Source organism: Motacilla alba, chromosome 1 (genome assembly GCF_015832195.1).
Source record: "Motacilla alba alba isolate MOTALB_02 chromosome 1, Motacilla_alba_V1.0_pri, whole genome shotgun sequence".
Classification (NCBI taxonomy): Eukaryota; Metazoa; Chordata; class Aves; order Passeriformes; family Motacillidae; genus Motacilla; species Motacilla alba.
The window spans coordinates 25,218,551-25,242,580 of record NC_052016.1 but is presented as its reverse complement, the minus strand read 5'-3'; the positions used below and the strand labels follow the sequence as shown (position 1 = coordinate 25,242,580).

At 39.9% G+C, this 24,030-nt stretch overlaps 1 protein-coding gene across 2 annotated transcripts; it reads right to left on the bottom strand.

Moving 5' to 3' along the window:
* Nucleotides 1-754: 754 nt before the first annotated feature.
* On the bottom strand, nt 755-23,580 carry PAXBP1 (PAX3 and PAX7 binding protein 1). Of its 2 annotated transcripts, none has more exons than XM_038128159.1 (18): nt 22,974-23,580; nt 22,060-22,188; nt 20,289-20,465; nt 18,972-19,193; nt 18,304-18,407; nt 17,689-17,909; nt 16,563-16,752; nt 12,488-12,611; nt 10,408-10,507; nt 9,841-9,956; nt 7,289-7,488; nt 5,709-5,853; nt 5,413-5,534; nt 4,786-4,862; nt 4,457-4,523; nt 2,788-2,934; nt 2,241-2,395; nt 755-1,042 (listed from the first exon to the last, which is right to left on the bottom strand). In XM_038128159.1, exons 1-18 carry the CDS (start codon nt 23,440-23,442, stop codon nt 925-927), a joined length of 2,883 nt encoding a protein of 960 aa, XP_037984087.1. In that variant the 5' UTR covers nt 23,443-23,580; the 3' UTR covers nt 755-924. The 2 variants fall into 2 exon arrangements, with proteins under 2 accessions (XP_037984087.1, XP_037984096.1); XM_038128168.1 differs by having other exon boundaries at nt 19,098-19,193.
* Between the last annotated feature and the right edge of the window lie 450 nt (nt 23,581-24,030).

Genomic DNA, 24,030 nt, shown 5'->3' with positions numbered 1-24,030 from the left:
TATCTTCAGCCACTCTAAACTGAAGAAATAGGTTCCATGAATGACATTACAAAACAAAACTAAAAAACCAAAGCAAACAAACAAAAAACCAAGCACAACTGCCTCCCCCTCCAACCCTGACACAACTTAAGCAATTTTGAAAAGGAAGGAGGGTCCAGAATTCAGAGGTAAACCATTAGTCTGACAAAATGAAAGGTGTTTTGAGCTTAGGAAGTGCCACCATCTACACATGCACAATAATCACAATTTTTTTCTCAGTGTTTTCCTGTAAAAAAAAAAACTTCACCATTTATCCAGATCTTCTTTTGAAGAACAGCGGTAAGAGTTCCATATTCTGAATGCAAATCACTTTTTTGTTACTCCACTTGGAGTGCACAGCTGCTTTTTAAAGGTCAGGATCCACTTCAGTGTGCCCCTATTCTTCAACTCGTGACTTTTCACATATTTGAATGTTTTACTGACCCTTTTGACCAATAATATGATCTTTTTATTTTCAAAATAAGTATTTTAAGCAAATGAAAAGCTTATTGCGACAGTACAACATCTCTATATCCAGTGTGAAAGCAACATGGTGGTATAAATATATGCATTATTGTATTACACAGAATCTATTATACACATTCCAGTTAACCATGGAACAATTAACAGGAGGAGATGACCACTGATTATGGGCACAAAGTATTTTTGTGAACAAGATTTTGAGAAACTTGAGGAAAAATCTGATTTCTGGAAAGACGAGAAACTTGGGATTCCATTTTTGTTTTCAATGAAGTCAATGATTTTTATTTTTAAGGATGCTGTATATAAGAATGCACTTTGTATTAAAACAAAGATCAATACTTTACAGTTTAAGAAACTTTACATATGTACATAAATTACACATCAGGAATGGTTTTAAAGCTCAAAATGAGTGGTGGGAAAAGTCTATTTTCCTTCTATTAGAATCTTGAACTCTTTTACGTTGTGATCATTTGCAACAGTAACAGCATGATCCAGAGCTCGGATACTTGCTAGAAGCTTTATGATCTGCTTGATGTGCTCCCTAAAAAAGAGGCAGAGAAGTCAATACAGAAACAGAACAATCAGTGACACTGATTAATTTTCCATCAGAATACTACATTATGGAGTCATATATTTCATATTTCTGTTGCAAATTTATTATATTTGCTTAATGAGGTACTGGCAACAGATTGGTTAAATGCTGGGAAAAAGCAAAACAGAAGATAGAAATCAAATTAGAACCTGCTATGAAAATAGGGTAATTGGATGTTTCTCTTCCAATAAAAATCTTTACCAACTTATCATTTCACCTGGTGAAGAAAGTTCTTTCAAATTTAGAAACACACCAGCAAAACAAGAGAGTTCAAAAACTTAAATAAACTTAAATCCCAAACTGTTCCATTGAAACACAGAACTGTACCAAGACTGGAAGACCATTCATTCCTGCGCTGTTGCTGCTCCCATAGCACATCAGCTTACTTGGCCAGCAGTAACGTGTCTAAACTTTTAACTAAGCTGATCAGTGGATTCAAGTAAAATTACTCTTGGATCTCAGGCAAAACAGGTTCATCTAGTTGGTTGTGTAAACAGTCAGACTTTTGAACTGTTTACAAGACAGTTAGCAATTTAGAAGCCACTATGCAGGAATCAGCAACAGGCTCACAAGGTGAAACAGTCCAAACATGGTAGCTACAAAATTTGGCAGAATCATAGAATGCTTTGGGTTGGAAGGTACCTTAAAGCTTATCTCAGTCCAACTCCCTGCCATGGACAGGGACACCTTCCAGCAGACCAGGCTGCTTAGAGCTCCATCCAACCCGGCACAGAGCATTTCTAGGGACAAGAAGCTTCTCTGGGCAACCTGTGCCAGGGCCTCACTGCCTTCACAGCCAAGAATTACTTCCCAATATCTAACACAAATATCTCCTCCTTCAAGTTTAAAGCCACTCCCCCTTGTCCTGACAGTATCTGCTCATATAAAAAGTGCTTCTCCCTGCTTTTTATAAACTCCCTTAAGAATCCGGGACACTAAGCAGCAGTGCAAAACATATTATCAGTGTTCCAGTATTTCCAGCAGTTGCTATTTTCAGACACCTTAAAAATATCTATTTTTAACGTGTGAATTCAAAGACACTTCCAAAGACATAGAGCAGGATGGAGAGAGTTACCCATGTTTGCATGCACTGGCAAAATAAATCAAATCACAAGAACTGCAAGTGCTTTAACTCAAAGTAAGTTACCTGGCATTTCTCTTCTCTACATCAGAGCAACCAATGCTGTTTCTGTAAATTGTATCAGCCAGGTGAACAAGGTATCTACAGAAGTTTTCTAGCTGAGAAATAGTCTTGTCCCCCGTTAGATTAGTGAACCACTGCTTAGGGAAGCAAGCAAGTACCTATGAAAAACAGGGAAAAGGAAGCTCAACACAATGTAACAAAATTTTTAAAAGCTATGTAACAGGGGTCTGCCTAGTAAGACTGCAGGGATGAGGCCCAACTGAGCAAGAAAATGAGAAAAATACCGAAAAAACCCATACCAAAATCCAATCAGTAAAGCACTGAAACCCACAGTATATCCAATCCATCTACAGGCGTGAGCCAGAGAAGGTTCTTTCTTTTGTCTGTATACAACAACAACAACAAAACCAACAAACAAAAAAAATCCATTTTTCACTGACTACAGCTTTTGAGGTGTCAAAGCCAAGGTTTCATACGCAATGTCAAGTTTTAACTATATTTTCCTTTCAGTTTAAATCCATTACTTTAAACATTGCTTGATTTTACTTACACTTTGAGCTTTCTTAATGCTGTCCTCTCCATACTCTGAGTTTTGAAAAGCCATAAGAATGTATCTATTTAACAACCCATCTATGGACAGCTCCTGTAGAGTTTTGTTTGAGAGGATTCCATACCACTGGAGAAAGTTTCCCAATAACTAAAAATACAACACAGGGAAAATAACTGTTCCAAAATCTATTGAAACTAGAGAGTTGGTCAAACATATCAAACATTTTAAAATATTTTAAATGTTTTGCAAACTTATTCAGAATACAGTTTCCCTTGTTGCTGCCATTTGAACAGAAAATTTCAGAGAAGAGTTCTGTTTGTGTGATCATGGAGAGCAGTTGTTCAATCAACATCAGTCTCTACTTTTCTGTTTAGCTGGGATATAATTTTTTTCACAGTCTTTTATTGGAAATAAACTATGACAGACACAGCTTTGAGCTCCTACATTCCCCAAAAGTATTTTATTCTGTCAAGCGCAAGAATACAAAAACCTGGGGTGAGTAAGCTAAGTGACCCTGTAACATTCAAGTTGAAATGATGGTGCTTCCACTTGACAACCTCTTCAACTACAAAACCAATTAGGTTGGTAAAGACTTCTGAGATCAAGTCCACTCTTAGACCAAACACCACCTCGTCAACTTGACCAGAATACGGAGTGCCATGTCCATCTTCAAAAACACCTCCAGGGATGTGACTCCACCACCTTGCCAGGCAGTCCATTCCCATGGTTAATTATTCTTTCTGTGAAAAAATTCTTCTCGATGTCCATCCTGAAGCTCTCCTGGCAGAGCTTAAGGACATTTCCTCTCATCCTGTCGCTGGCTGCCTGGGAGCAGAGCCAGACCCCGTTTGACCACACTCCACTGTCAGGCAGTGATAAGGTGCCCCTGTCCTGTCTCCCCCCTTCCCCACCTCTTCTTTTCCAGGCTAAACAACCCCAGCTCCCTCAGTTGCTCCTCACAGGACTTCCCCTCCAGACCCTTTCCAGCTCTGTTCCTATCTCTGGACATGCTCCTGCCTCTCAACGTCCTTCCTGAATTGAGAGGCCCAGAGCTGGCCTCAGCAGTGCCCAGCACAGAGAGACAATCGCTGCCATGGTCCTTCTGGATGCACCACTGCTGGTACAGGCCAGGTGCCCTTGACCTTCTCGCCCACGTGGGCACACCTGGCTCGCCTTCAGCTGCTGCTGACCTGCACCCCCGGGGCCTTTCCTGCCCAGTGGCTTTCCAGCCACTCAGCCCGCAGTTCTGAGGTTACTGTGGACAAAGCGTAGGGACCCAGCACTTCGCCTTGCTGACCCTCATCCCATTGCCTCATCAATCCAGGTCCCTCTGCAGAGCTTTCCTGCCCTCCAGCAGATCAACACTCCTGCCCAACTTGGTGCCGTCCACAAATTTACTGGGGGTGCACTCTATCCCCTCATCCAGATCATCAACAAGGGTATAAAACAGGACTGGGCCCAAAAGTGAGCCCTGGGGGACACCACTAGTGACTGGACACACCATGAAGAGGGCACAATGCGATATCAAAGACTAAGAATCCGGAGTTGGAGTTTTTGCAAGTGAAGATGAAACAGTTTCCATCTACCATTTTCCACAGTAAATCTGAGGAGGATTTTATTGCTACATGGTCTCAGACCAAAGATTTACCGGACATATTTACTGACTTACCTTAACAGAGGACCAAAACTGACGTTGGAAAAACAAATATGGACCAGAGTTCTTGTTTTCTAAGATGCTGGAAAGTAAGACATTTCTTTAATGAGCAACCAAGATCACACATCTGTCTTGAATTTGCTGGCTTTTTCCTTCCAAGACACAGTTCATTTCCTAAATATTCCCTTTCATCCTTCTTGTCTCTGCTAAATGCTCCCAGAAGGATAACAAAAGATCTCATGTACCCAGGCACTGAACCACACTGGGAAAAACCCCTCTTAACTATGGACAGAACACAGTGACTTGCTAAGAAAGGTCTAACACCATAGTTGAAGTAAACTTACTTTTTTGGATACAAGGGCATGAACACATCATCATCTAGTGTTCTCCTCATTCTCAGCAACAAGGCCTTTAAAAGCATCTGAAACAAGTAATTTTTTTTAAATTTCTAATGCACTGCTTAGTAGTTAAACAAAGAACACTTGTGACCATAACAGGAAACATACATACATATTTGAGCACACAAATAAACAGTCTTAAAGAAGTTTGTAATAATTAACAGAGCAGAAATTTGACACTTTCAATTAAAACTTGAACTCTTATTACCACTTCCTGCATTAACAGAAGGCAAGTAAAACAACCCAATTTCCAGGCAATACATTTGAAAAGGCTGCAAAGATCTAAAAAAGAAAAGCCCAAGTATTTGTAGCCAACCCTTAGAGCAAAACTGGAGACCAGCAAGTCTTACTACATCTGGTCTATCTTTTTATCTCTAGTATCTATTTTGGGAAGGCTTCACTGAGTTTCTTCTTTTAATTTATCACCATACTTTATTCCCCACAATTAGGTTGCAGAGCACAAAATAATTTTATAATTATTTTTCTTGCTGTACTTCCCAACATAAGGTATTAAAAACGTATTCAACTTCCTTAACTTATGCAATACATTTAAGAGAAAATCCAACAACTCACTTGTGTATTTTTGTTTTCTGCATTCACCACCGAGGGATATCCATCTATTAGTTTCTGTACAATTGCTACCATTCTAGATGTCTGTGTGGTAGAAAAAGGATCCCAGATATTTTCAGAAATTACTGTAAGAGATTAAAGAATTACTCCATTTTACAAATACTCAAATACAGTAATTATTATAAAAATACAGTATTATACACTCAAATCCATGCAATTATTTACAAAACAGTAAAATCTGAAAGCACAAATGAGCATGAGACTCCACAACCCCCTCCCTCCCATTTTTAAGCCTATACCTGTTAATTTAGGAAGAACAACTCTCTCTACAATGGTAGGCAACAGTGAAATATCAGCATCATCTTTCACCTGCTCCTGCTCTTCACAGCCATAAAACAGCAATGACTCAAACCACAACATTGTTTCAAAATCTCGACACTTGCCCTAATAAAAAAAGAACTGGGGTTAGATTCCTAAACAAAGATTTGAAGTCAACACATAAAAGAAATATTATGTATGCAAGTACGATATGCGCACAAAACCAGCTTTAAAACACTCTGCTAAATGAGCCAATTCATTCTACCAGCACAGCCACTAGATGGAATGAAAACAGAAAATGGCTGAAGCAAGACTGATTTTTTAACAGTTTTTGCCCCACATATTTTAACTTCTACTTACACTTAAATCAAACAAAAGCCTACAGATTAAGGTACAAGTCGGAAGTACAGCTCAATTGTGCTGCATTTTAAAATTATGCCTTCTGGATTTAAAACCCCTTTCTGTGAGTATCTTGTAATTTTTCTACCTCAACGAAATGCTTACCGGGATCAGTAACAGAATGTAGTGAATAGAGTTAGACTTTACAATTCTGTACCATGTCTCCAACTAACATGAGCTTTGTTTTGTCAACCTGAAAACTCAGAGAAATAGCATGGGGGAAATAAGAATGCACAATAAATGTTTTTAATTTCATGATGGCATCTTTCTCAGATTTTTCCTTGTTTGATTAGTGAAGTCAAATATCAAATTAATAAAATTATTTTAATACTCTGAACTTTCTCTGAAGAGAAGTCATACCTCCCCCTCCTCTGCACTTGAATAAGAGGTGACAGAAAAACACCTTCTGCAGATATTCTCTTAGTAGGTTAAGGAAAAGAAAAAAAAGCACTTCTGAAAAAAGGAGGAACAGAGAGGGAGTCAAAAGCTACCTGAACTGTTCGTCCTGGTGGCATCTCATGAAAGCATACATATCCAGGCTGGACAACGAATGTGTGCCAGGGATACTGGGCTGCCACAGTGCTGTCCTGCTTTTCCCTTGTTCCCTACATAATAACTGGTTGGTGAGTACTATGAGAAAGACTTGGAAATTGCCAGCCAGAATTCTACAGGGCATTGAGGTGTAGGTGAGGGAAACATACATAACCTAGAGACCAGGTTGTAATTCCACGTAAGAAAAAACTTCTTAGTTCCACTTCTGATGAAACAGCATTATCTAGAGTCACAATTTTCTCTGAAGTATTTTAAAGACTAAATGTATTTTCACAGAACCATACAATGATTTGCGTAGGAAGGGACCTTAAAGATCACCTAGTTCCAACCCACTACCATGGGCAGTTGCAGATTTTTTGGTCTGCACCACTTCCTGAAAAGGATCTGGCAATGTGCCAAATTTAACTCTGCTGGGAACATAGTGGATCAACTAGTCCAGGCACTCCCCAGAAAAACTCTGCCTGAAGACAGGTGCCCATGTGAAACTTCATCCCTAGAACACACCTTTAAGAGAAGCACACATCAAAGGTGCAATTTACTTTGCTCTGCTCAAGTGTGAAAGAACCACCATGTAGCAGTTAACGTAGAAGCTGCTTGCAGACAAGCTTACCTCCAGAGGAGTCCAGGTAAGCAGTTGAAGTCTGATTAAAGGGTTAAACAACTTTGGTAAACAAAGGCCAATATAAGCATCCTTATAAGAAGCAAAGTACTTAGAGCGCCAAGCTTCAAACTGTGACTTAATGCAATCAATCGAGTAAAAACTTTCCAAAACATCTTCGAAAACTTTGCTGGATTCTTTCAAAATACGATCTAGCAGGGGAGAAAAGGAAGAAAAAGTTAATCACCTACTCCCTGTAATGCCTCTTTTAAGACATTGTTTGATGCTCGCTGGCATAAGCTAACTTCCATAAACAAAACCAAAAATCCCCCATCACCTTTAGAAGCTCTGTTACTCCTGCCTCAAAGACACAAAGCTATAAAAACAGGAGCATGAGTACTCTCCAATAGACTCATTTATCACAGGTCTTACATTTAACATTTCATGGAAGGATTTTAAGTTACCAGACGTAATCAGGATTGGTGACGTACTGGGCTGTATTCAGAGTGGATGTAACTTCATGCCGGCTTTGCTTTGCATGGGGGTTTCAAACAGCTGATCTCCAGGCCCCTTCCAACCCAGATTATTCTACATCTTTGATACTCCAAGTGCAAATACAGAAGGGCATCTCAAATAAGCCAACTGAACTGGCAATTCAGACAGGGGGGGTCCTGGCAGACACCATGCTAAAATGTTGCCCAGAACACGCCTGTTAGCACTGGGTAGTGATTACAAGCCTCTAGCACCTTCTCTTTTTTTTTTTTTCTTTTTTTGTATTTACAGTACCAGTATTCTAGGCAGTCCAGACCTTTTTCTCTATATATTATTTTCCCTTTATCTTTTCTACTTCTCAGGGTTAGTTTCATTTTAATCAGTCATATTTGCCGCAGCCACAGTTGTAAATGTTTGGTTACAGTAGTAACCCTTACACAACAAACACAACTAGTACACACAGGGCTGAGGGAAAGGAGATTATGTCATATAACCACACTTTTCATCCTGGGATTAATTAAAAACACTACATATAAAGTTATTAGGTCCTAAGTGCACTCCTCTAGTCCACTGCTGTTTCTGGACTAACATGAGAGCAACGAACAATAGTAAAAAAGCCTTACAAACACTATGCCTATTCAGAAACTGAAGAAACTTCTACAAAATGCTTTTGCACACATAAATTGCCAATTGAATCTAGATAATTTAACAAAGTTAATTACAGCAGCTAACAACCCTGAACAGTTGTTCTGTTTATCAAGACCCCTCCCTGTAGGAAGAAATTCAGTGCAATCATAAAATTGCAGTAAATTAGTCAGCAACTGAAGGTGTGGAAACTGCACTTTCAAAGGACCTAACAGCTAGACAGTTCATTTAACTGCTTTTCTAGTATGTTCATACTTCAGGTCTCCACAACCACCTACATCAATGACTTTGCCATTTATTACCTTCTCTGTGGGAAATGACCTCTTTATTTTAAACCTATCCTATCATTTAATTTCATGGTCTCTAACTATCGTACTGTGAAAAGCTGATACTGTTCTACTTGGAGAAACCGAAACCATTCAATCCCTCCTCAAATGCAACACAAGCAATTCTATACATGCAATCCTTGCTGGTCTCCTCCTCCTCACTTCTTCTAACATGATTCTCTTTTAATCAGAGCAAATGCTAATTGCACCACAAGATCTTTCTGCAATATTTGCATTCAACATTGTTTTCTATCATTTGCAAACTTTGGTTGCAACAAGACTACAGAAAACTTTTGTCATTGCATTTCTAGAAGCTTATTCACAACTCCACTAAATACTTGCCATGAACCAAAAAAATACTTCTAAAGCACTGAGGTTTTCAAAATTTCTCAAGTAAGACAAACATGTATTTCAAGATGATAAACTGTCTTACAAATTGGAAGGCTTACTGACAGTCCAAAAGCTTACTGCCTGCTAGCAAAAGCATGTTAGAATTAAATAAAAAGAACCTCACTAAGGATGGGTTATTCTGTCAGCTGCAAGACACACAAGAGGTTGGTGATAGAGACTATTCTGGTCACGCTGATGATCCAGGAATCAAAAATTCCTAAACTCCTTCCAAAATATGGTGAAGTATATAAACAGGGCTGTGTTTGGATCCTGTCAAGTATTTGGTATGTTGTTATGTGAAAGAATTGGGATTGTTCAGCCTGGAGAAGAGGCTTCAGGGTAATTTAAGTGTGGCCTTACAGTACCTGAAGGAAGTCTGCAGGATGGAGAGGGACTATTTACAAGAGCCTGGAATGACAGGACAAGGGGGAATGGCTTCCCACAGACAGAGGGCAGGGTTAGACAGGATACTGGGAAGAAATTCCTCCCCTATGAGGGTGGTGAGGGTCTAGCACAGGGTGCCCAGAGAAGCTATGACTGCCCCATGTCTGGAAGTGTTCAAGGCCAGCTCGGATGGGGCTTGCAGCAACCTGGTCTAGTGAAAGGTGTTCCTGCCCATGGCAGGGGAGTGGAACTGGGTGGGATTTAAGGTCCCCTTCCAACCCAGACCACCCTGTGATTCTGTGATAAAGCTTGGGTAGTTTTTCTAACCTCGCTCCAAATTGAAGTTTGTGATATCTGTTGAAGTTTCCTCATCATCGCTGGAAAGGCCTTCAAGGTGATCTGCCATCTTCCCAGTCTGCTCTCTCGCTTGTCTGCGGCGAGCTCTGGAAAGGAGCAGCAGTATAAACCAGCTATAATAAAGCAAGAGAAACCAGCTGTTTTCCCCACCTATACACTGAATATGCCCACTTAGGCCTGTCCTTTTAGTTCTAGGGAAGTCAAGCTGAAAAGAACTTCTACTATGCCAGGACCTCAAGCATTCCACTACGTTGCTGCCTCAAACACTGAAAACAAACAATGAAAAGAAACAAAACCAGCAGAGACCATATAGATATGGAATGTATCTCCTGTGCTTTCTTTTAGTGATTTTAAATCAGTATCATGGAATGTTTTGTACACTTGCACGATAAGCTGGGATATATAAGAATACTCCTGCCCAGCATGCCAGCTGAAGTGTTTTCTTCCCTTTTCACGGAAGAAGCAAACATTGCCACTCATGTTAGTAAGTCACACAGGACAGTTATATCTTGCAAGCAAAGACATCTCTTTCTCTACCTTCTAGCCTCTCTTTCTGCAGTCCGACGCTTGACTTGTTCTTGATAGATCACTCTGTCTCGCCCAAAAGAATCAAGATTTGGAGCCATCAGTGCTTTATCTGTAAAATTACATCAATGAAAATTAAAATGCTTATTTATGATTCTATAAATGTGCTGTAGGCAGTTTCATAAGAGCCTTTTACCCACTTTTAAACTAAGTGTAATTTGAAATAGAAAGTCGAAGTATCAAAAAAAAAACCACAATGCCCCCCAGAAGCCTGAATTCACGACATGATGTAGAGGTTAAAATGGAAAGCAGAGCACTTTGCAAAAACTTCCACTTTAATGCCAAATAGTTTTCATCATACTTCACTCTTATCTCTCTCACAACAGTGCCGAACTACACAGAAGTCAACAGTTTTAAGAGAAATAGCTTAAATGAAATGTCCAAGAAAGAAGCACTCCTTACATAAACACATTCACCACATAATTTTCAAGAAGAAAACTAGCCAAAAAAAAAGCAGACAAAAGTGACTGGGGCAAGAATAGACATTATTTCAGAGTTCTAGTCATGTTGTTTCTAAGTTCATATGCTTTAGATTGCCTAAAGTTTAAAACACATCAAAATCTACAGAAAGATAAACCATCTTCCTTTTTTCAAGTTCTGCTTATCTATGTTCCTGGCTATAGAAAACAACACAGCTAGAACAGCAGATAGCAGGCAGGAGTGTTTCCAGTTCCTCCTTTCCAGGTAAATTTTCAACAGTAGACTTAATGCTAGGCACTGCTCAAGTCCACCAATTAAAGTATAAACATTCACATTTAAACAACAGCCTATCCAAACTTCAGGAATAAATTTACATGTTCTGACAAAATCTATTTGCAAATTCATCATTTAAAGTACTAATGCCAATATATGTCAATATTCCAATTCAACACCTGAACTACTAAGAGCCTCATCTAAACTTCCAGATACTAAACAAGACCTCTCTGTAAAACCCAACCTCAGCAATGAGAACTATTCCCATTCTATTATTAAACATCAGTATAAAAAAATCTATTCTAAGCTTCTTTTAGGAAATAGGTTTCTAGTTCTCAAAACAGCATTTCCATGATAAAATTGCAAGGCCATGTGATGCTTGGAACTCCAGATAATAGTCCTAAAAAGACTATGTATGCTAACCACTCTATAAAGGAATGACCAACTCTGACACCCTAACATTTCATCATCTTCGGTGAGTTCTAGCTATTAACAAGATTTCATCTCTGACAACTGTGGCAGAATCGGGAAATGGCATTGATCATAGAACTTTACTCAGCAACAGGACAGAATGCTATTTTTAAAAATGGGAAGCTCTCTGAAGCATAAAGAGGACTCCTATTAATAGGCTATTTCATCCATTGATTTAATATGCTGAATAAAACCTCCTCCAAGAAACGTATTTCCATCCAAATTAGCATTTACGATTTGGTAGAGTTTTGCATACTGAAGAGTAATCGCCATAAGAAACGTCCTTAGTGAGAATCCCCCATCTACAAATTCACAGGAAGCAGGCATTTTAAATGGCTATTCTTAAGCTGTATTTCATACGGGGTCACTGTATTAGTCTGATTAGTCTTCCAGTTCTTTAATTTACCAACCAAGTGTCTGAAATCAAATACTTATACTGGCTACAAAACAGAACATTAGATAGTCTAGCCCAGTGCTTTGTGGCTTTATACATTTAATTGCACATGGTAAATGACATTTATAGATTCAGGAAGGTTAAAATAAATTTTTTTAAAGTCCTGATATAAGAAAACAGGGAGTCACATACTACCACTACTCTCACAGCCACCATGCACACATTTTTAGCGCTAGGAAGGAGAAAATATAGTTAAGAGAAACAGAAAGGAGAGATGAAGTCAGAGTTACAGTGGTTTCGAGTTTAAAACAAAACAGAGCAGAGAACTTTCAGCTAAACTTGCTTTTACTCATCTCAAGAGTAAGAATAAACTTTAATAAGACAGTCATACATTAAACATTTATATCTCAATTAAGTCATACTAAGTAAACAAGGTTGTTTAATGAATAATAAAAACCTTCAAGATGGACTGACTTGAATGGCTTGAAAACTCCGAAGATTCATCTTTAATATCATCTTGTCGTCTTTGGACAAGGCGGGAAGCTCGCTGTTTGTACAGCTGGTGCATTGCAGATTCAAGTTCGTTAATCAGAGGCACCTGTAAAAATACAACACACCACGTAATACCCAGATCCTGAGCTGCTCAGCTTCTGGGGTCCCAGTCTATTCCGGAGCAAAACGCTGGCACTGTGCTCCCAGCAGCACAAAGTCCTGCCTTTTACTCATCTGTATCATTTGCACCAGGAAACAGTTCAAAGTGTGGAAAGTGCATACATTTAACATTGGCAGCTTCAAGCCAGAACAAAAGCATTCTGAAAGAAACTTCCACGGCTTGAATGAGTCTACACAGGCAGACATCCTATTTAGAGTGTGAAATATTCTTTCCAGTACTCTCACTTTCCCTACCAAGTGTGTTACGTGTTATGTCAAGGTCTGCAATTCTCAGACGTCAATTGTTTCCTCTCCATCTCTAAACAAGAATGTAGAACTATTTTACACTTCAGTGAGAAAATAATCTGGCTGTACACAATGAAAAAAACAGCCATCAATCCAACCTACTGAAGCCAGTAGCTATTGTTTTGTGTCCTCTAACTCTTAATAGCATATGCTGAAATATTATTACTGAAATGAAATAAAATCCTGCATAAGAATGCTATGCCAACAGGTAATTCAAATCAGCCAAATACTCCTCTAGCTTATCACTAAAATTAAAATAGTACAATTTGTGCAAGTCACGCATTAAGTATAACTTTGAATTAATCAGGTAGGTCATGTCAGACTTGTCACTTTTTTTTTTCTTTAATGAACTATTTTTGTAGCATCTCTGATAAAAATAGATGATATTATGACAGCCAGGAATTTCCTGACATTAAATAGCAGGTTCATTGCTCTTTTCTTTTTTTTTTTCTCATTTCCTTTGGAAAAAAAGTCCCTTTGGTATGAACATTTAAGCCATGTCCTCCTTACCTCTGAGACGCATGCTTACTCCACAGTCTTCCAGCCTTTTATATTTCATTGCTGCCTACCATCCAGGATTATGTTTTTTTTCAAAACAAAAGATAAAATCAGAAATTGTTTCCTGAAGTATTTTAGAATGTGACTCAGCAACTGTTAAAGAACCTCCTTCAGTAAAACGTAAAATTCTGAGTTCAGAGCAACAGGGCCATTTCAGTTCACTGAGACTGACATAAACATCAGAGAAGAAAAAGGTTTTAGCTTTGTGGGATAAACGGGGCTTCAGGGATTAAAATGAAAGCAGCTCTGCACCAACTCAAAATATGCACACCTTTCTTTTGGAGAAAAGAGTAGAGAGAAAGACAAGGAGGGAATAGTCTTCCAAGAGCTGGAAGCTCATATTTGGAATTTAAGACAGTTTTGAAAACAGAAATGATAGTTAAAAAATACTAGCTTTAATGCAGGTTACCATAGGAAATATAGTGCTTCTCTTAAACATGTAGAGGAAATTCTCCCTAGTGGTTCATTCTGTAATTTTCTCAAGATTAAAAATGAAACCTAGTGATGTATTCAGATATATAAATCCACTCAATATATTTCCCATTCAGAACACAAGAGACAAGCCCTTATTCTTCTCTAATCAATGCTGTGGTTAATAAGTGACAATTTCACTGACTACTATAAAGTTATAGCCCTCATTCCCTATTTTGTTTAGTCAATACTTTAAATTCAGTGTTTTCAAGGGGATTTTTAATTCACTTTCCTTGTAAACAGTGGAAGAAGAAAAGCAGAAAGGTCTCTAAACATTTAGATCACAAGGACAATTCAGATACACAGAGCGTGTTTTGGTAATTCACTTTTGCAGGTAAAGTAACAGTTCATCTACTCATGCTGTCAAAGGAACATGCAGAACAATTCAATCTTTCTGTATCCACTGTACGTTCCTACATTCAAAATATAAAAATGTCTTTGTGACTTGCCAGCCTTCTCAGAAAGCATAATTTTTACAGTAATTACTTCTGAAGGAAATGATGCAACCATCTTCCACTCTATACTGTTTTTCTTATTTATGGGGGCACAAAAGGTATTACACAGGATTTGACCTTTCTAGTGCCCGTTTATAAAATCTGTGTACTAGCTGTCTTCTCATACTCTGCTGAGCCTTAATACTGGGCAAAGTGATCCTAACATTCAGAATCTCTTCAAAATATCATATTTAAATATATGTTTTCGTATATGTATGTATATATATATATATATATATACATAGAGTATTATTATTACACATATACATATTCTCATGTATATTATAATAACTACATACATTATTGTGAATAATAACATTTTAAATAGAAGCAGTCAGGGCCACAGGTACCACAAAAAAGCTGAAGGTAATTTATCTCTACACTCAAAAGATTAGAACAATTTACTGTTCTACTGCATTTCATTTAAATAAAAACTGATACTGATTTTATTACTTGACTTTGTTCCTTTCCAACACCTTGTTTTTAGAAAACTTCAGGGTCCTGTGGGCTACTGGTTCTAAATTTGCTGGGACTTTTGTCACGCTGAAAGCACTGAATTCCAAACCACATTATCTAGCCAAACAATATCAAAATAAATTAAATGCTCCTGTTAGACTGACCACATCACCTGCTGCTTTTGCAACTCACTTTACATACAAGTACAGCAGCAGCCCCCACCTGAAACCAGCAAAACTCTGTGAATGTCTCCAAGAAGCCTAAGATGATAAAAGTCATATCTTAAAAATATTTGAACAAGAGCTTATGCTATCAAGGAGAACCTCCGGATGTGGTTTATAGCCATCACAAAAGTAATTTCAAAAAGGTCTTTAGAAAAAAAACACTGAATAGACACACAGATATTTAACTTTACTTCTGAAATACAAATTCATCTCAGAGTAAAAATGTAAAAAACCTATCTTTAATAGGAAATCAGCCATTTGGGTAACCAGCACTGCCAGTGCTGCTTACAAAAGTACCTTTATTAATCTTCAACAGCTAATGCTAATACAGACTCAGAAATATGGCTTCTTAAGTGAACAATCAATTGCAACTAATTATACTGATTAGTTACACTAATCAATCAGCTAGGTGAATTACCTGTCCCACACTTACTGGGTTTGCTCATTACATAGTTACTCTTCACTTTTACAGGACGAAGACTGGACTCTCCCAGTTCCACTAACAGAGGACAATTAATATCTAACCCATCAGCACCCAAAATGCTTCTCCATTCCTCTCCCACACCTAACAGGCCAGGCAAGCAGTAGCTTAAAACTACTCAATTATTCTGACAAGATATTAAGAAATTTATACACTACTACTGTATTCAAGTCAGAAGACAATGAAGAAACAGCCAATATACTGCTAACTGAATTCTACAGCTTCTGTGTGTGCTTAATATGTGCATATATATATAAATATATATCTATATATTCAAGAGTTTATATTATATTTACAGCAAAGTAAGTAATCAAAGCACAGTGCATAACATAAGAAAAAAGACTAAGTTTTTGACTTAGAGATGCATTGAAGTGTCACTCGACATGAAGGAAATGTATTTTTAAGTGTGGGTGTCTTTGAACAGCTATGCTAGCTTTAAAACTTCTCTCCTTCAGACTCCAGAGTAATACCAAGAAACATCTGGAAGGAGGAAGTTTATAATAACACAGAAACTACAAGCCTCTGTTACTGTGTACATCAAGCACTCCAGAAAGTAGTAATGTCGTAATTCAGCCCTTATTTTTGCTAACCTGATGTCCAACACAAGTAAAAAAGAGTATCTGAGTAAAGCTGAAATGCCAGAGTATCTACAAAAATCCTGAAGACATAAAATCTGCAAGTTTTTAGGCAATCTAAAGTCAGTGAGCTGGGAGGAGAGATTTCTGATAATGAGCTTTAGCGTGACAGAAAGTTCTTTTCAATCCTCAAATAACCAAACCTTTTGAAGAATATGCTCTCAAAGGACTTTTTTCGAAAACAGAGGGAGATGTGCTGTTTGGCATGTAATAAGAGACTTTTTTTTTTTTTTTTTTTTTTTTGTAAAGAGATGAATGTTTTTGCATCCTTACCTTTTCACTGAAACACTCAAGCAAGTCTTGGACATACCCTCGCATTTCTTGCAAAAACTTATACCGTTCACCAATACCCCCAGAAGACCCTTCTAATCTTTCAATTGCCTTGGTAGAGTCCTCTTGGCTTTGCTGATGTTTCTCATATTGCTGCCGATTAGCTTTGTGCATTTCTTTCATAGAGTCCAACCTGAAGGGCAATGGATAAATAGTAAATTTACATCCAAAAGTCTGTCTATTTCAGACCATTGAGACATCAAAAAGACAGTACAGTGCAAGTACTGAGCCTACATACGGGAGATTTTGCAAAGAAATTCTCGACCTTTGATTTGTCACCTTCTCCCCTCTCCTCATGAACTGCCAGGCTCATGATCCACACTCATTTGCTAGACTATGCTGTAGTGCATCGCACTGGCCACTCCTCCAAACGTCTACAGGAGCTGATAGCACACAGAACAGTGCAAGGCTGTCCCTAATGAAAAGCTGGCCGAACAGGTTGAGAGTGGACAGGGACTACAGCTTATACAAAGCATTCTTCTTCCTCTACTAACTTGATTCACTGTCAAAGGCTGCAACACTACAAGGGGCATACAAACCAATTTCGAAGACATGTAAAGTGCAAGCTGTTCATTAAATATGACTTGTCATTGCAATTGTGTTGCTCATTCCATACTCCTTCTGCATACCTGATAAGCAGATTACAGTGTTTAAACCCAAAAATCCCTGTATAAACTAAAAATTAAATTCTTTATCTACTGAAGGGGAAACCTCTGATTCGCAGTTTAAAGGAATGCAGCTTGATAAGCTAAACACCTCACTGGCCTTTCATTTCTTCACTATAAGACTGTGCAGTGTCCAGAAGATGGAACTCAGACCTCTCTTCAACAAGATCAATGGCCTCATATTTAAAGTTTCACTTCCAGAGAAGCAATCCAAGGAGATTTTCGAACAAAACGTCAATGTCATCTTCACTTTGAGCTTTTTTGTTTGCCTTTTTTTTTTAAATGGATGTACCAGTCAGTTTCCAGCGATGAAACTCTGTGTTTGCTCACCGAGACTAAAAGACACCTGAGGAACAGAAACCTAGGGGACAGGTCTTTAAGTCTAAAAAGATGGTCTGTCCTACCTGTCTTTAAGCTGTTTCTTTACCAAATCAATAGTAACAGGAGTCATCTCATTACTGGGAGTTTTGAAAGGAACTGTATTATCTGTTTTTTGAGACTTGGTTTCCGATGATCCATACGCAGCATAGCTGTATGGAATGCCATATGATGAACCATAAGACAATGTCTGGTAAGTGTTCTGGTAGTACACATTATTCACTTCTGCAGGCTGACTTGGTTGAACCTAGTGGCAGAGGAAATGTAATTGTACTATATTAGCCTTTAAAGAAAGGGGAAACTTACTTTTTTACACATTTCAAATCAAAGTGAAAAATGTAAGCAGATACAGTTACAAAATGTAATTATCAAGGGGATTTAAGCATCCAATATCTAAGACAGAAGAAACAAATGCCCTCAAGAAGGTAAATGGACAAATTCGTAGTATCACTACCATTCTAAATGGTAACTTGCACTATTAAGTTACTATAGTAACTGATACTATTTCTCTTTAAAGAGCATCAGAATTTAAAGACTAAATTTCTCAAATGAAACAGCTGTCAGTAAAATACTCAAGTTTGTAAGGGATTTAGCCAATACTTGCAGAAACAAATCAAAAGAGTGCACAATTATATACATGCCTGGGGTATGTTGATTCCTTTTCGTATCTGCTCTTGCTCCCATCTACTGAGTTCTTCATCTTGCTCCCCTGCCACTAGTGCTTCATCATCGCTTCCCTCAATACCTTCATACAAGTAAGAAAAAGAAGATAATGCATTCCTAATTGCAAGGGCCACAAATTCAAAAACCTGAAACCATGCCTCAGTGAGAACATCTCAGAGCATCTTCCTTTCCTCTTCATGAGGAATTAAGGACACTGGCCTGTGAATTACTAGCACAGGGGTTCCACTTGAAAGATCCAACGGGAAAATTTACCATTCACTGCTGGTAAAATCCTCTAATGTCTAACTCCTTTTCCAAAAGGTTATTTTACCTGCTAGCCAGCAAGAAGAATTCTATATCAAATGTTTTTCTTTTCAAAATTATATACTTCCTAAAAACAGAGTACAGGAAAAACGAGAACTGATCCTTAGGGTTAAGTTTCTATCACAGACAGCAGTGTGCACAGAAACATAGTTTTGTCCTCAAAATTTCACAAACATATTCCATTATGTAGTACTTTTCCTCAGAAATGTTATGCAACTCTAGATTGATTGAAAAACATGTTGTTTAAAAATGCTGAATGGGAGCACTCGCAGTGAAAAACAGGGTGAACATTTATCAGCTGACCTTCCAAAAAAGGGTTTACCTATTTCCTCAGCAATCTTTTGCCTTTGGGATTTTTCCTTCACTGTAAAAACTATCCTCCTCTTCTCGTCATCATCTTCATCATCACTGGCATCATTTTCATCTTCTCGAACAAGGCGGCCTTTACCTGGTTCATTGTCAACAGGGGTAAAGTCTCCAAGTTCACGAGCCATTTGACGCTTTTTCCTAGCGGCATGAATAAAAGCAGCATCTGGGATTTCTCCTAGAGACAGATGTGTGCACAGTTAAACAACTTCTGCAACAGAACAGGTGTTACAATTTCTTACTGCTCATCTCTGTCACTGTATCAAATCATCTCTGCACATAAAAAAAAAACATGACAGGAAGCAAATCCATACTCACAGAAAACAAAACAAAAAAAAATTTGCAAGTAATTCAGATGCTAAACATGTCAACTTTCTGACCAGAAACCCTCAAGGTTAGGATCATCACAGAAAGTCTGGCTCTGCATCCAGCAGCTCATGTCATGAGACAGAAGCCTAATGCTCCTATGCGAAATATTCCCAAAGAAGAGGAAGCCCTTTACAGGAGCTGACTATTGCAAAGAGGGGAAGAAAATGAGGTGCATGACTGTAATTTCCTATCCCAGTATTGCTCCCAGCTCCTCTTATTTTGGGGGAATAAAAAGCATCAACCATTTCAACAGACAGTCACTGGTCAGAGATTAAGAGTACACCAAATCAGACACAGATAATATACAGAAAATTGTACAATCAAGGGGAAACACGAAAAGCATCAGACCTAATCAGAAAACTCTAAAATCTACAGCACAAAACTTTTAACGCAACTTACATATGTCATACAAATCAATGTATGGACCCATCTGGTATTTGGGGAGCCAACTACCATAATCAGCAAACTAGTTTCAAAAATATTTTCTCAGAGGGATTTCTTTGGCCTCAGGGCCTCACCAGAACCTCAGTATACAAAACAGGATAGGAAAATATTTCAGCTACCTTGGAGACCCACAATTGAAACATTTTAATTAAAGAAGAAATTTTAACTGAAAGCAGTTAAATCTCATGTGAAGTCACCTATTCCAAATCTAGATTTATTGCAGTTTGTCATCTACCTGAGAGACAAATTCCTGCTTCTGACATCAGGATGAAGCATTCCCTAGCAAAACATTTTCTCCCATTAGACTTGTAAAACTGAACACCTTTAGAAAATAGCAGTTGCTTGAACTCTCAGATGCTAAATTGTTGGAAACTATTTCCTAATCTTTCACAGACATTAGTCTGCTATAAACATTGGCTAAATCAATTGGTAACTTATCATACATATTACAAAAACCAACCTGGGCGGAGAACATTCAGTGATGACAGAGCACTTGAAAAAGCACCACCAGCTTTTGGTTTTTCTTCTTCCTTCTCACTTTCAACTTCCATTTCTTCTTCACCATGCTCACTGTTTGCAGTCCCATCTTCTTGGCCTATATCCTTATTCTGTCCTATCTTTTCTAGTGGTGCGTCAACTGATAAGACAGCAAAGTCCATGTTTTACTCCATTTATAAAGATCAGTCAGAAATATTTTTTAAAGATATAACAACCAAAAGTGAAAATCAAATTAAAATGTTAAATAATCATTTTATTGTTTGAGATCTAAGAAAATATACTTTCGTAATTGTGATTAAATCACTGACATCTTCTCAAAATAAAATATGACAGGCCAGGCCCCACCAACCACTAAACATTCTCCATATTGTCAAGTATTAATAAAGTGGGAGAACTCAACATTGTGCAACCTTGTCAAAGTCTCTTTCAATGAGAAAGCACTGCCTGTGTTTCACCAAGTCTTTCCACAAGAACCCACTGATTTCAAAAGAACCCTTCATTTTCCTCTTGGCCTACACCCTACATTAGGTGGGTAACATACAGATACAGGCAGCAAGCATAAATAATGTATAAAAAATGCATGTTAAACCCAGCTACCCAAACGAAGATGCACATATCTGAGGTTTCAGATTCAAGCACTTGTTTAGAGAATCCAGGCTACTCTCTCAGTAGCAGCCTTGAAGGCTTTGAACTACAGCCACATGAATCAGGGAGAGGAAACAAACAGAAATGAAACAAACGTGGCCCACACAGACATGTGCAAAACGTAATGTTTTAAGGATCACTGTGACAGAAGCAACAATCCAGGTTTTCACAGATGACCTGAACACTAGCCACAGAAATTATAATTTCTGGTTTTGCTCATGCCCCACACCACTGCATAGGCAATTTAAGGATTCTAATAAGAAAGAATATGTGGGTTTTCTAAATGCAGACAAAACCTTTAAAAATAATTTAATTAAATTTAAAAAGGGTATTTCCAGCATGGGACCATGTTCAACCCCCATGTGCTTTTCTAGCTCATTGCAATTTTTAGATCATAAGCCTCCCAGCTCATGCTCGTAGCATTACATAATCTATGTAAAAACTCAAGTGGAAAAGGAAGCGCTACACTTTACCAATAAGGTTCCCAAAAACCAACAGTACAATGAAATTGAAGCGGCAGGCCCTATTTCAGTCACTCAAGGACTGTACATTGTTAACAGATCCTTTTGCTCCAACACTTGGAGTCTATCATCTTAATCAAGTCTACTCAAAGGTCCAAGCGCTGAAACAGGCAGCTGTTTAACAATTAACTTGGTAACAAAGACCACCCCTCTGCTCATCCCAAAAATCTTCCTTTTCAAAGAAAATTGCATTACAAGGACACACCTCGTCAGACAAGCACCAGGTACGTTTTCAAACGCATGGAATTCCTTCCTAATTCAATAAGCAATTCATCTGTCATAAACACAGCTGCAATTCAGAATACTGATATCTACTGACAACCATCTATCAGAGTGGAGAAGTTTCATCCTTCTATGTTAATTTCTATATGAGAACCAAAGAACTCTCTACCAACACAGAACAGCATTCCTAAGGCTCAAGTAACACATTTCATCTGTGCTTTACTTCAGCTCTAAATGTGAAATTCTCTAGAAGACTAACAATTCATTCTGAAAACAAGAAATTAAATTACAGTACTTTATCTTTTCCACTACAGAAGTTACTATTATTATTAGTTTTGCAATTACCATCTGTTGGAGAATTGACCTCTGTTCTAACTTTTGATTTTTCAAGATCTTCTTTGTATTCTTTCTTCAACTGTTTTACAATCTTTTTGCTGTAACTTGATTTCTTCACTTTGAAAACTTCTTCTGTTTCTTTAAAAAAGAAATTGGAGAACATTACATCAGATCTGTCAAGCACACTTATTTATTAAATCTCTAAATTTTGTACCTGGAACTTCACAAATGCCATTAACAAACACTGTAGGGTTCTTTCACAGTCTATAGTGAAAGTCTAATTCTACGCCTTCAGTACTTCCATCAAGATTTCAAATCACGAGTCTTAGAAACCAAGTTTCAGTGATTTCAAGAAAATTCCTTCTAAGACGACTCACGAACTTCGGACAACAGGCAGTGAGCCCGAGGTGACCCATGAACACCAGCCACATCAGTGAACCAACCTCGACACAAAGCCACGGGACAGATGCTCCCCAGCTAACACTGATGGCTCCAGGGGGAGACTTACCAGGCTGCACTTACTCCCGCACAAACCTGCGGGCCAGGTTTGCCCAGGTGCAGTGAACGCAGCACAAGTGATGCAACCAGCAACACAGAAGCAGAGACAATGTGAACCCCTCCACCGCAACCAAGCCCTCTGGCAGCACGCTGGCCCCGCAGGAGCCATGTCGGGCCGGGAAAGGCGCGGGTCCGACGGGCGCTCCCCGCCCGTGCATCCCTGGCCCTCCGCACCGTGCCCTCAGGGCCCGCCCCCTCTTATGTGATCCCACATCACCCCAGGCCACACAGGGGACTGCGCTAAAAAATAAATAGGGATCCCGGCTATCTTGGAGGGCCGGGGGGCCCAGTGCAGGCTGAGCAGCTCCGGGGTCCTTCCAGTCCCGCAAGAAGCGACCCAAAAGTCAGGCAACCACCCGCCTCACCTTCCTCCTCGTCCTGGAAGCTGAGCAGGCTGGCCCTCGGCACCTCTTTGTTCTCCCGCGACCGCTTCTTCTCCTTGTTGCGCCCGGCCACCGGTAGCCCATTGCCCTGCTGGGGCTGGGGTTGGGGCTGCGGCGGCGGCGGGGGGCGCAGCACAGCGGGCGCCGGCAGAGCCCCCAGGCCTGCTCGATCGCCTCCCATCAAGCCCAGCCCGAAGCCGAGAGCCGCTCCGTAGCTCGCGGCGCAGGCGAAGGCCGCGGGGCTGCCGGGCAGGGCGAGGGGCACGCAGCCGGCGGGCAGCGGCAGGAGTCCAGCGCCCGACGCCAGCGGCACGGAGGCCTCGCTGGGCCCCTCCCCCGCCGCCCCGGCCGCCGGCGCCGGCTCCTGAGGCGGCTCCTCGTCGCGTTCTTCATCCTCCTCCTCCGAGTCGTTCCGCTTGCGCACATTCACCCTCCGCGCCTTGCGGAACATCCCGCCAGGCACCCACCGGCCGCCCCGCCAGGCCCCGGTGCCGCCCGCTCCGGCCGCCCCGCGCTGCGGCCCAGGCCCGGCCCCGCGAGCATGGCACCGCCGCCCGCAGCGCCCCCTGCCGCCGGCTCCGCACCGGCGGGCGGAGGACGCGGCACTGCGCCTGCGCAGCGGGGAGCGCGCGGAGCGGAGGCTCGAGCGGCCCGCCCCGCCCCCGCCGCCCCCTCACGTCCGGCGCCATCTTGTGCCGGGAGAGCGGCGCGACTCGGGCGGAAAGGCGGGGCGGGGGGGCGCGGAAGGGGAAAGGAGGGTGATGTAAGGATAGAGTGACGTATGATAAAGAAAAGGTTGATAATGCGAGATGAGTTTGTTATATGAAATTTGATTTATTATACCAGACGTAGATGCTTTTTGTAGACGTTGCTCTGGAAATAATTCTGCGAGCTTCTAATGCAGTACTTCTATAGCGCAAAGCCATATAAAATAGAATTGGTAGCGGATTCTTGGTATCCGCTGGGACAGAATCGGGCAGTTGGGAAGCTCACCACAATATCGGAGCTGTGGATTTCTGTAGTTGAGGATTTTTGCTCT

Bases quoted from the DNA above. Each gene is read 5' to 3' on its own strand.
- PAXBP1 (XM_038128159.1), bottom strand. From the start codon at position 23,442: ATGTTCCGCAAGGCGCGGAGGGTGAATGTGCGCAAGCGGAACGACTCG. The intron at 17,910-18,303 runs GCATGTATATAA...CTCTGCCACTAG, and splicing joins AAGGAATCAACATACCCCAG to GTTCAACCAAGTCAGCCTGC. The intron at 5,854-7,288 runs GTAAGCTTGTCT...TTTTTTTATTAG, and splicing joins TTACCTGGACTCCTCTGGAG to GGCAAGTGTCGAGATTTTGA.